General features: G+C 45.9%; 1 protein-coding gene across 1 annotated transcript in view; it reads left to right on the forward strand.

The window, feature by feature from the left end:
• Positions 1–11,875, forward strand: part of LOC120998899 (vomeronasal type-2 receptor 26-like) — a 158,522-nt gene extending 146,647 nt beyond the window's left edge. Inside the window, exon 7 of the mRNA XM_040429778.1 lies at positions 11,823–11,875. Within this exon, the coding sequence (XP_040285712.1) occupies positions 11,823–11,875 (53 nt within the window). The remainder of the gene's footprint in view (positions 1–11,822) is intronic.
• The last annotated feature ends 478 nt before the right edge of the window (positions 11,876–12,353 follow it).

A 12,353-nucleotide genomic window follows, 5' to 3' on the forward strand; every position in this document is an offset into this window, starting at 1 on the left:
TTTTAATGGCAGCTAGGTGTTGTCAAAACCCAGACCGACACATGAATTCAGTCCGGTGTTTGACCCCACCTGGCCGCAAATCAGTCCAGTAGCACACACTGGGAGGAAAATTCCTGCCTCCCCATACAACTCCCTTTAGTGTGTCACACTTGGCACATTTACTTGTCCAGTGAGTATAAACTGGCATAATGAGCCATAGTGGAGTTGAGCCTACAGGGCTCCAAATGGCGACCAAAACGGTCGCCAATGCGCCTTAAAATTTGCAGATGGCGACAAGACTTTTTAGTCTTGTCGCCATTTGTGACTGTACCACCGCGCTCCTGCGCAGCCTAAGTTCTCTTCAGTAGCACAGTGGAGAAGGAAGTAGTCCCTCCCTCTCCACTGTGACGCGGCCGCCACTACCACCAATGGGGAGATAGCAGGGCGGAGGAGGGGAGGAGCTGTCGCCACTGCGCCACCAATGAATGTAAAACATAAGTATAGGCAGCGGTATCACAGACCCGGCACCCGGCCTCAATAACAGGGCATGCGATCCGCGGCAATTAACCCCTCAGGTGCCACAGATCGCATGCCCTGTTATTGAGGCCGGGTCTGTGATACCGCTGCAGACAATTGTATAAAGGAGTTAAAGAGGACCTTTCATGGGTCCAAAGAATATGAACTTAGTAGCAGGCTGCATAGAGCGGCGCCCAGGGATCTAAGTGCACTTACTATTATTCCTGGGCGCCGCTCCGTTCACCCGCTGTGGCCCCCGGTATTTTCAACATTCAGAGCAAGGAGGAGGAGACGCAGGAGGAGGAGACGCCAGTGTCTCTCCGTCTCCATGACAGCAGCACTGCCCAATCACAGCGAGGGAGTTTTTTTTTCTCGCTGGCTCTGAGCTCTGCGCTGTGATTGGATAGCGCTGCTGTCAGGGAGAAGGAGAGACACTGGCGTCTCCTCCTCCTTGCTCTGAATGTTGAAAATACCGGGGGCCACAGCGGGTGAACGGAATAATCCCAGGAATAATAGTAAGTGCACTTAGATCCCTGGGCGCCGCTCTATGCAGCCTACTACTAAGTTCATATTCTTTCGACCCACGAAAGGTCCTCTTTAATTACATTCATTGGTGGTGCAGTGCGCCCCCCCCAAAGCCTCTTCCCCCCCATTATCACTGGCCACAAGTCCCCCCCCCCCATTGTTATATGGTGGCCACAGGGTCCCATCCCCTTCATTGGTTGCAGTGGCAGATTACACTGCTGGGGCTCAGATCGTTACCATGGCAGCCAGGATGCTACTGAAGCCCTGGCTGCCATGGTCAGCTCCCTGCTGCTGTGTGCACAGAGCACAGGGCAGCAGGGAGATGTGTGAGATCCTATTCACCCTGATACAGCTCTATCAGGGTGAATAGGACAAGGGATGAAAAGATCCAGGTTCTAGTCCCTAAGGGAAGAAATGGTTATTAAATAAAAAGTTTAAAAAAAACAAAAAAAACACCAAAATACTAAAAGTTTAAATGGCCCCCTTCCCAGTTTTACATATAAAATTTACAAACAATAAAGAATAAACATATTACATATCGCCACGTCCCAAAAAGTGTGAGCTATTAAAATATTAAAAAATATTTCCTCTCGGTGAAGGCCGTAACAGAAAAAAAACCTCTAAACCACGCAATTCGCCATTTTTAGTCACCTTGTCCCCCAGAAGATGTCCCTGGATGTGAGAGGTATGTGGTGCTGTATTCTCCTATATGTAGTGCTGGCTCACTACTGTCACCTGCGTCTCATCTTTTCAAAGTCCTTTTTTTTTAATTATATGCATTTTAAATTTGGCGACTAAAAAGTGTAATTTAGCTGCTAAATTTCTTAGTTTAGGAGCCAATGGCTCCTGGTCATTTTTTTGGGGTCTGGAGCACTGCCCTAGACCAAGACAGGATCTTCTAAAAAGTTCAGGGTCCATGAGAAGGTTGAAGAACAATTGGGCTCCTCATTACTTCTCCATCTCAGGGTCATCTAGAATGGGTGTACACCTAATCAAGGTCGCCTGTGGGATAGGCTGAGAAAAAGTGCACAGAAATGTAACTCCCATGATAATATAGAAGTGCATTCACACCAGAAGGTGCCACTGTTTCAAGTATTTAGTACAGAGTAAGCAAAAATCACTGAAAAAAATAATAAATGACATAATAGATTTCTACTCACTTTACTCCATTTAACACTTATTCACAATTTATTTTTGTTTCAAAAACTGAATGAGAGGGTTCATAACCCCCCCAAAAAAATTGTCCCCGAGATAAAACATAATTTTTACTATTTATGCTGAAAGTAAATACAAGTGTGATCCATTAAAACTATCGGGGTACTGCTATACCTCTATTATAGTGTAAAGATCACATCTATCATCTGATAGGATATTGGAGTGAGGTGTTGGCTTAAAGTGCACATGAAATTCTGGTGGAGGGTTAATTCACCAATGTTTTGGGGTGAATCTGTAGGTATCCAGATTACCCAATACGTCCCAGATCTAGTGGTCTCAGTCTGGTCTGATTATTCGATTCTTCCAAAGAAGCAGAGGAGCATTCGGTTTTGTGATTCCTCGCTTTTGTCAGCAGTCCTACATGACCTCATCCACTCCTAAAAACTCCCCTTACTCCTTTCTTATACCCCTAAACAGGGGAAGGAGAGAGGGAGAGAAGGTACATTCAGATCACACATACACAGAGCCTATGTGTGAAGAGAGACTTCTTCCACTGCTGGGGTCTCCCCTTTCTCTGTTCTTACACCTGGGCAAAGAGAAGGGGGAGAGGGCACACTAGAGTCGCCCACACATACACACATTCTTCTATCCGTGCTAGAGATAGAATAGCGGTTTCCTGCCTAAAAAAAGGTACGGTACCTGTAAGCAAACCCTTCCTACATGTTTCACCAGCGTACTGGGCTCGGCGCATGCCCAGTGACACTATTGAGGCTGTTGCCCTCAGGAGCCGTAGTATAGAACAGGCGCAGGCAGTCGGCGATACTGCGGCTGCGCGAGATTTCTGGAGAATGAAAGGAGGACGCAAGGATCGTGGGGTGAATAAATTACATGACGTAGCGGAGGGGGCGGGGCCGTTCGGCTCCGATGTGGGAGTAAATTAATTTATGAAGAGGCATGCTGGGCTTGAAATAAAGGCCAGCTGGGCACTGCAGGGGGGCCTTACTGGGCACTAGAGAAGAGGAATAACGCCCCTCTGGGCACCTTGAAGCTTAATTAGCATATTTGGAAAATCACCTTTTGATCAAAATGAAAACTTGAATAAAAGAAAGAAGACCCTTCCTGGAATGAAGGTACTTTATTGAACATCGCTATGTTATCAGTTTAATATGCTCAAACTAGGTGACAGATTCCCTTTAAGGGGAGTGTTGCTCTGACACCATTCATGTAATTTCTTATTATTTTTTCTGTGATTTTTTGCTACATCAAAGGTTGGCTCAAGAGACCTGAACTCCCCAAAAAGCCCAATAAGGTTTGGTTATTTTGTCTTTTTTCATATCCCAGAAATTGATTTTTTTTGTCTAACATAAATATTTGGACATCGACACAACTCTAACATTTTTGGCTCTATACACCACCACAATAGATTGGAAATTAAACAAACAAGATGTGCTTTACCTGCAGACTGTCAGCTTTAATTTGAAGGTATTTACATCCAAATCAGGTGAACGGTGCAGGAATTACAACAGTTTGCATATGTGCCTCCCACTTGTTAAGGAACCAAAAGTAATGGGACAGAATAATAATCATAAATCAAACTTTCACTTTTTAATTCTTGGTTGCAAATCCTTTGCAGTTAATTACAGCCTGAAGTCTAGAACACATAGACATCACCAGACGCTGGGTTTCATCCCTGGTGATGCTCTGCCAGGCCTCTACTGCAACTGTCTTCAGTTCCTGCTTGTTCTTGGGGCATTTTCCCTTCAGTTTTGTCTTCAGCAAGTGAAATGCATGCTCAATCGGATTCAGGTCAGGTGATTGACTTGGCCATTGCATAACATTCCACTTCTTTCCCTTAAAAAACTCTTTGGTTGCTTTTGCAGTATGCTTTGGGTCATTGTCCATCTGCACTGTGAAGCGCCATCCAATGAGTTCTGAAGCATTTGGCTGAATTTGAGCAGATAATATTGCCCGAAACACTTCAGAATTCATCCTGCTGCTTTTGTCAGCAGTCACATCATCAATAAATACAAGAGAAGCAGTTCCATTGGCAGCCATACATGACCACGCCATGACACTACCACCACCATGCTTCACTGATGAGGTGGTATGCTTAGGATCATGAGCAGTTCCTTTCCTTCTCCATACTCTTCTCTTCCCATCACTCTGGTACAAGTTGATATTGGTCTCATCTGTCCATAGGATGTTGTTCCAGAACTGTGAAGGCTTTTTTAGATGTCGTTTGGCAAACTCTAATCTGGCCTTCCTGTATTTGAGGCTCACCAATGGTTTACATCTTGTGGTGAACCCTCTGTATTCACTCTGGTGAAGTCTTCTCTTGATTGTTGACTTTGACACACATACACCTACCTCCTGGAGAGTGTTCTTGATCTGGCCAACTGTTGTGAAGGGTGTTTTCTTCACCAGGGAAATAATTCTTCATCATCCACCACAGTTGTTTTCTGTGGTCTTCCAGGTCTTTTGGTGTTGCTTAGCTCACTGGTGCGTTCCTTCTTTTTAAGAATGTTCCAAACAGTTGTTTTGGCCAGGCCTAATGTTTTTGCCATCTCTCTGATGGGTTTGTTTTGTTTTTTTCAGCCTAATGATGGCTTGCTTCACTGATAGTGACAGCTCTTTGGATCTCATCTTGAGAGTTGACAGCAACAGACTGCAAATAGCAAACTTGAAATGAACTTGGACCTTTTATCTGCTCATTGTAATTGGGATAATGAGGGAATAACACACACCTGGCCATGGAACAGCTGAGAAGCCAATTGTCCCATTACTTTTGGTCCCTTAACAAGTGAGAGGCACATATGCAAACTGCTGTAATTCCTACACCGTTCACCTGATTTGGATGTAAATACCCTCAAATTAAAGCTGACAGTCTGAAGTTATAGCACATCTTGTTTGTTTCATTTCAAATCCATTGTGGTGGTGTATAGAGCCAAAAATGTTACAATTGTGTCGATGTCCCAATATTTATGGACCTGACTGGATATCTAATTTGAGCAGATATTGGATTGAATGCTGTGGTTTTGGCCTAACAGATTCTATTTGTTAGGCTGTATGTGTGGATTGCTGATTGCTTATTGGGTCCTAAATATGTATCAGGTGGGAGTTTGGTTTGAAGTCTCTGGGGGCGTCTACTAGAAGAAGCGTACATCGGGGTTTGTCCAGTCTGCTCCAGCTCTTGGTCTGTATGCTCTTTTATTTTCATATCAGCCATGCACTGTGCCTCCTTCATGCTATGCTCTTAAAGGATAACTGTCACATTTAGACCCTAATTTCAATTTTCATATATGTAGTTACTAATAACATGATATTCCAGAATCAGTTACTATTAGACTGACTTACCCCATATTTAATAAGATTCAGCCCTTAGCAACCAGTCTGCATAAAACTGCGATTTCACTATTCAGTTAAGATGGCCGCCACTGCCCTCACCCTGAGGCTAATCCCGCCTGCCCTCACTAGCCAGTAACAATAGCCCCCCAAAAGTGTCAGTAACCAGAGCCCTCCCCCTAAAGGGTTAATCTCCTGCAGCACAAAGGGGTCCTCTTACCACATGTTGCTTTCATTTATACACTTATGGGCAGGGCTGAACGCGTCTTGGTCGTGGGTAAGGCATGCCGAACCTGAACTATATGGCTGGGTTGTGCCTGGAGCCACGGGCGTGGGTAGGCCTGGAGAGGGCAATTTAATTGGAATAATGGTCACCTTTAATATTTAACTTTTAATATTATTTATAATAAAATAGTTGCCCTTAGATGAGGTGCAGATAGAAAAGGGAGGGGTGGCATCCACCCTACTCCTGGTGAATGTACAAACACTTCTAGGGAGGGAATAGGGAAAGGGGGAAGGGGAATGCTGGGTCTCAGCCCCTATTATTACCCTGGTAAAAGGGCCCTTTTCCTAGACACCAAAACCTCCTATGCAGCCCCTAGTAAGTCCCTAAGCAGTGCTCTGACTGCCCAGCTTCGTCCTGAGGGGGAGGGAAAGGAGGGGGAGGGAATCCCTAGAAACCGATAAGGTACACCACTCACAGAACCGCTCCCAGGTCCCTGGAAACGGCTGTGAATATGACACTAGACCTGCGAGGATCCGTGTCCTGAAAGAAATAGTGTGTTTAGGGTGTCACGCGGTGATCACCCAACACATATACACATAGATTCCTGCTGAAAGGATCAGTAACATAAAGTGGCCCGACGCGTTTCCCTGTTGTGTTACAGTTCGTCAGGGGCCCACAGAAATTGACAACAGCAGCAGTAACAGTGGCCTGTCCTCAGGTTGGGGCAGGTCACCAGAATTTCCAACAGAATATACTCAGCATTACATTACATTACTGTGGCAGTACAGCAAAGAACGCTGGCATCGCTGCACCATTTAAGGGCTTAAATGGTGCAGCGATGCCGGCGTTCTCTGCTGTACTGCCACACGTGGGATCCAGCACACAGACTGACGAGGAACTGGAACCAGTCTGTATCGTGGGAACAGGTCCACTGACCGGCTATTCCTGACGAGCTAAGTAACATTCCCTCGACCCCCATTTGTGATTGCGGCTAATGTTATACTGCCACACCATGGGAGGTGTGTGAGGGAGGCATGATACATATCAGCGGTTGTGAACTAACTAATGCTGAGTATATTCTGTTGGAAATTCTGGTGACCTGCCCCAACCTGAGGACAGGCCACTGTTACTGCTGCTGATGTCAATTTCTGTGGGCCCCTGACGAACTGTAACACAACAGGGAAACGCGTCGGGCCACTTTATGTTACTGATCCTTTCAGCAGGAATCTATGTGTATATGTGTTGGGTGATCACCGCGTGACACCCTAAACACACTATTTCTTTCAGGACACGGATCCTCGCAGGTCTAGTGTCATATTCACAGCCGTTTCCAGGGACCTGGGAGCGGTTCTGTGAGTGGTGTACCTTATCGGTTTCTAGGGATTCCCTCCCCCTCCTTTCCCTCCCCCTCAGGACGAAGCTGGGCAGTCAGAGCACTGCTTAGGGACTTACTAGGGGCTGCATAGGAGGTTGCGGTGTCTAGGAAAAGGGCCCTTTTACCAGGGTAATAATAGGGGCTGAGACCCAGCATTCCCCTTCCCCCTTTCCCTATTCCCTCCCTAGAAGTGTTTGTACATTCACCAGGAGTAGGGTGGATGCCCATCCCTCCCTTTTCTATCTGCACCTCATCTAAGGGCAACTATTTTATTATAAATATTATTAAAAGTTAAATATTAAAGGTGACCATTATTCCAATTAAATTGTTCTACGTAATTACTAGGTACCTATACCCGAACGGCTTCTTATTTATTCAGTCTAGTCCGTTAGGCCTGGAGAGGGCATACCCTGTTGGAGTGTGTGAGAAAAGGGGATGGGAGGGAGGGGTAAGTGAGTCACACTACTAGAGAACGGGGGAGGCAGGTATATATAGGGTGCCGACGCCCTGCCCACGAATACAGGCTGACCTCAGCCTTAATACTTATGGGCAGGGCTGAACGCGTCTTGGTCGTGGGTAAGGCATGCCGAACCTGAACTATATGGCTGGGTTGTGCCTGGAGCCACGGGCGTGGGTAGGCCTGGAGAGGGCAAAAAGTCAAGGACACTGTGTTGACTAAATCAGTTTATTCGAATTCTTTCCAACATGCATAATCTATAATGCCAATAACTGAAAAGCCTGAGAGATTTCCCTGTGTGGATCGGGGATGTACCTGCTGAAGCAAGACGATCTCTAGCGCCCCATGCACCGGATGACATGAGTGGGGACCCTGTGCCTTGACACTGCAGATGCTGCCCCGATGCGGAATGAATGGCCTGAAATGACTTTGGGGTCGTACCCGAGACCGGACACCAGGGAGCGGATATGGGATATAAATTGGGTTGAAGAGAGTGGCTTGTTTTTGAACGGCAGGAGTGGAAAGCGCCTGACTGTATAGGGAGGGTGCTTAGGGACTGATGGTCCTCCCCCTTCCCCCCTTTTCCCCTTAAGGGCATTTAGGAATCTGGCCCCGTCTCAGTAATGGTTAAGTAGGTTGCAGATTAGGGTCATTGAGGGTTAATCCCTGGGGAACCTCCTTAGACAGGATGGGGGCGGTGCAGGAAATCCTGAAGGTCACATATACCTCCTCTCTGTCCTGGTCACTTCCTCTTGCAAGTGGAAGCAGATTGGTATGTACATACCCCTTTGCTCTGTCCACACCAGGAGTCCACAGGTGGTTCTGCCCTTTGGCTGCTTCCTGGTGAGTTACATGAGGAGGGGAGGGTTAGCTGTGCTCTGCCATCCTCCTCCCCTGTGCCTGCTTCTGGGGCTTTGTGGAGCTGCTGCTGCGGTATACATGCAGCTCCAGCGCTTCAGCGAAGGTCCGGCGGTCTGCTCGCCGTTCCTCCTAACCCCCCCCCGACTTTTATTATCCCCCAGCTTCCCGCGTGTGTGCGCCGTTTCTTTCGACCCATCCTGTGATGTCTGTGGCGCTGCGCTGTGTTTCCGCCCCCCCCCCCTTCCCAGCTTCTGATCCATGGCGTTAGGGCTAAGCAAGCCGGGCGGGATTGTTGGTCTCCCCGGTAATGTAGGGCAATATGGAGTCCTCACCCCTCCCCCTGCTGCTTTGGACGGCCTCCTTTAGCTCCCATGGCGCAAGCTAGGTCGCTTCACCTAAGCCCCGCCCCCCTTCCCCTGCAGAGTTTACCGAGTCCTGTACCGGGCACCGCTGGGCAGGCGAGTTTTCATATGTAATTTATAAAAATAAAAAGGGATCCGCTCACCTATGTTTCCCTCAGGATATTTCATATGTGCTGCTTGTTTTAGCTTCCCCCAGTCTCCTGTCCAGTATTATAGATTAACCCCTCGTGCTTGCCATGTCCGATTTCGGTGCACCTGTGCCTATGGCTTCTAAGGGGTATTGTCCCAGCGTTGCGATCAGAGCCCCTTCCGTACAATGAGACTCTCTGAGTCTTATTTGTAGCCATTATGGCGACAACCCCCCCCCCCTTCCTTCCTCCCCTTCACGCAGGCACAGGTGCGTTTTTTTCTTCCCTTAGGTTGCCTGGAGGCATGGCCGTAATGGATTCCACATGCGCCAGTCCTGTCGCCGTTCCTGGGTTTCAGGGAGAAATGGGCGCTCCAGATCCTCAGGTGGCGCTTATCATCGTCTTTAGGACGGATGTCAGGCGCATCGGAGGAGTCTGGTTATACAATCACCGTATCGAGGCTGTTGCCTGACCGTCACTCCAGGGCTCGGCCTGGTCGCTGCAGCCCGTAACCGCTCCTTTGGAGGTTCCGTCCCTCTCTGTGACTGGTGAGTACTGCGGGGAGGATGGTTCTTGTGCAGAGTTAGAATCACTGGTAGAGACGGTGTCCCTGCCTTAATGAATAAAAAATAAATAATAATAAAAAAAAAAAAACAATCTCGATGGTCGCTTAATGGCTTCAGGGTGGATTTACAGAGCCTGTAGGTTACTCGCACATATTTTCCTGGAAATTGGGCAACTCAGGTGCAGCCCTGAGCAACGGGATATCATTAGCATATATGGAGGTTTTTTCTGTCTATACGTTTAAAAAAAAAAATGAAAAAAAATTACTAACCGAATTAATATATTATAGGCATTAAAATATACAAATGAATAATAGAGGGTATTATAAAAAAAAAAAAAAAATAATAATGGAACTGAGTATATATATATATAGGTATTATAAAAAAATAATAAAAAAAATTAAAATAAAACATGATTAAAAAGAATGAAATGATACTAATAATAAATGATTTAACAATGTAATTTTATGGATAAAAAAAAAATGGAATATATATATTACGATAAATGTATAAAAAAAAAATAATAATAATAAAAAATAAAAAAATAATAATAAATACATATATAAATAAATAATTAGGTTTGATCTATGTATATATTTATTATGTATGTTTAGATTCTCCTGCATGAGAAGCCTTGCTTCTACCTTGTGTCTTGTTTATTGGCTGGCCTTTTTTGCGGATGTTTTTCAGGATAGATCAGTCCTGCCGGGTGTTCTCCCAATTTCCCTTTCAGCATGGAGTGTAGTATTAAAAAAAAAAAAAAAAAAAAAAAAGTAGTACTGCCTGTTATGATCCTATCTGCGGGCACTAGGCCGTGTGTATATAAAAAAATAAATAAAAAAAATAATAAAAAATATAAATAAAAAATATATAAGCGTTTTATTTGCCTTTCAACAATGACATACAGGACATGGTTAGTACATATATACGGAGGCGAGACGCAGTAGTAGTAATCCCTCTAGCATTCAGCTCTATAGCTCGTGGCTATGGACCTTCCTTTAATGTAAATGGTTGTGAGTTCATATCATCACAGCCGCAATTACGGTTTTCTCTTTCTGCAGTCTACGGTACGGGTCACCGGCCCAAGGTTCCGTTGGTATGGTTGATACCTGGGCACTTCTGCTGAGCTTCTAACATGTCTGTGCAGGCGGGCAGCTTGGTGGTGATGCAATTGCCTCATGTCCAGTGTTGCAGGAGTTACAGTGCGGTGGGATCCAGTAGGGTCGAATCCAGGGGAGATGTACACGATGTTAGCAGTACATGAGACTTTCTTCTAGTCCAGCTGGGTTGGTTGCCGTGAGGGCGGTATTAGTATACTGGTGCAGCATGGTTTGTACGAAGCAGGGCTGCCCCTAGTTGAGTGGATATGGCGAAATCAGTAGTCGCAGGTATAACTAGATAGTAAGCCAGTAGCGGATAACCAGGTCCGTTCGTAGACATTGCTCAGGGTGGAGCCTTGATATAACACCATTCATGGAGTTACACTGTTAAACTGCAGCCTTTCATTCCCCGTTCGGATCTATGTTGTGATGCGGGTCAGTCCTACTGACGGGTCCTCTTGACAGGACTTCACAGGTCGGCATGGTGACCCTCCAAGCATTATTTGCATGTATCATTCCATTGTATGGTAGGCGATACGGGTATAGTTAGGGAGTATTTAGTTAGGATAGTCACGTCCCGTCTCCTTCAGCCTTCTGTTCTGGCTGATTGAGATTTTCTCCAAGGTGTTTGTCTCTTCATTCAAGGCCACACTGCGCAGGGGGTTGTTATTCCAGAATTTTTGTATGGGGTAATAGTACTCGGGATTGGGGTCCGTCTATACCTGTCGATCCAGTTAATATAAAGGGGTGTGTACCTCCCCTCCACCTGGTTTCGGTCCGGCTGGTCGGTTCGTTTGGTATTCTGTAATGACTTCACGCATGGTTGGGCTCCAATTGTTTTTCCCTTTAGGTTAGGTTCCCCCCCAGGCGGTTTGACAATTTGTGGGTGATTTGGGCCGGCGCTCGGGGCGCCCGGGGGGGTGTGTACCCGGACTAGTTTGTTCGGGTACGGTAAAATAAAATAAATCTGGTTGCATTTATTATCTATGCCAGCCTGGATAGGCACAACCCTGTTCTCTATATAGAGCTTTGAGGATACAATTCTGATTACTCCTACTGGGACACAGCTTGTATCATCTCCACTGGGACTCACCCATATGATATGGGCTTATTACACTGGGACTTTTATTGTGAGAAACATCTAGGTCTCCAGGAAAATCGAGTATTCATCGATTAAGGATATTGTTTTGTTAGTTGCTTTTTAATTTTATGCATGTATCTTACCTTCTCCAGAGCAAAGGGTGGCTCTCTTCGTCCAGAGCACCCAGCGTGATCACTCACAGTGAGCCATCCGTTTACTCTTTCCAAGTGCACTATGGTTTGACAATTTACCTTGGTCTTTTAAAAAAAAAATATATAATAATAATAATAATAATAACAAAAAAGAAAATACTTTTTGGATGAAATATAACTATTCTGTGTCTAGTTGTGCGATCCTCTTTTGCGTGTTGTGGCTCTGGCTAATTGTTTTTTTCTTTCAGATTTGTGGCGTTTTGCGGTTCGATGGCTGGCTTTCGTATACCTTCTGTGCGGTGCGGAGAGAGAAACAGAGGCTGGTGGGCGCTCTTTGGTTTTTCGAGAGGTGGAAGTCTTTTGGACAGGGATCCTGGAATTCAGGTGGTCATAACTCCTTCCGGAGGTGGTTGGTATAGAGTTCCACCGGAGGCGCGGTGATGCTGGTGACCCGTGTTGTGGTAATGCCCCGTTGTCTATTCCAGAGCTCTGGACCTCATGTGTCCTGACATATGATTATCCCTTTCTCAT

This window comes from Bufo bufo, chromosome 4 (assembly GCF_905171765.1).
Source record: "Bufo bufo chromosome 4, aBufBuf1.1, whole genome shotgun sequence".
NCBI lineage: Eukaryota > Metazoa > Chordata > Amphibia > Anura > Bufonidae > Bufo > Bufo bufo.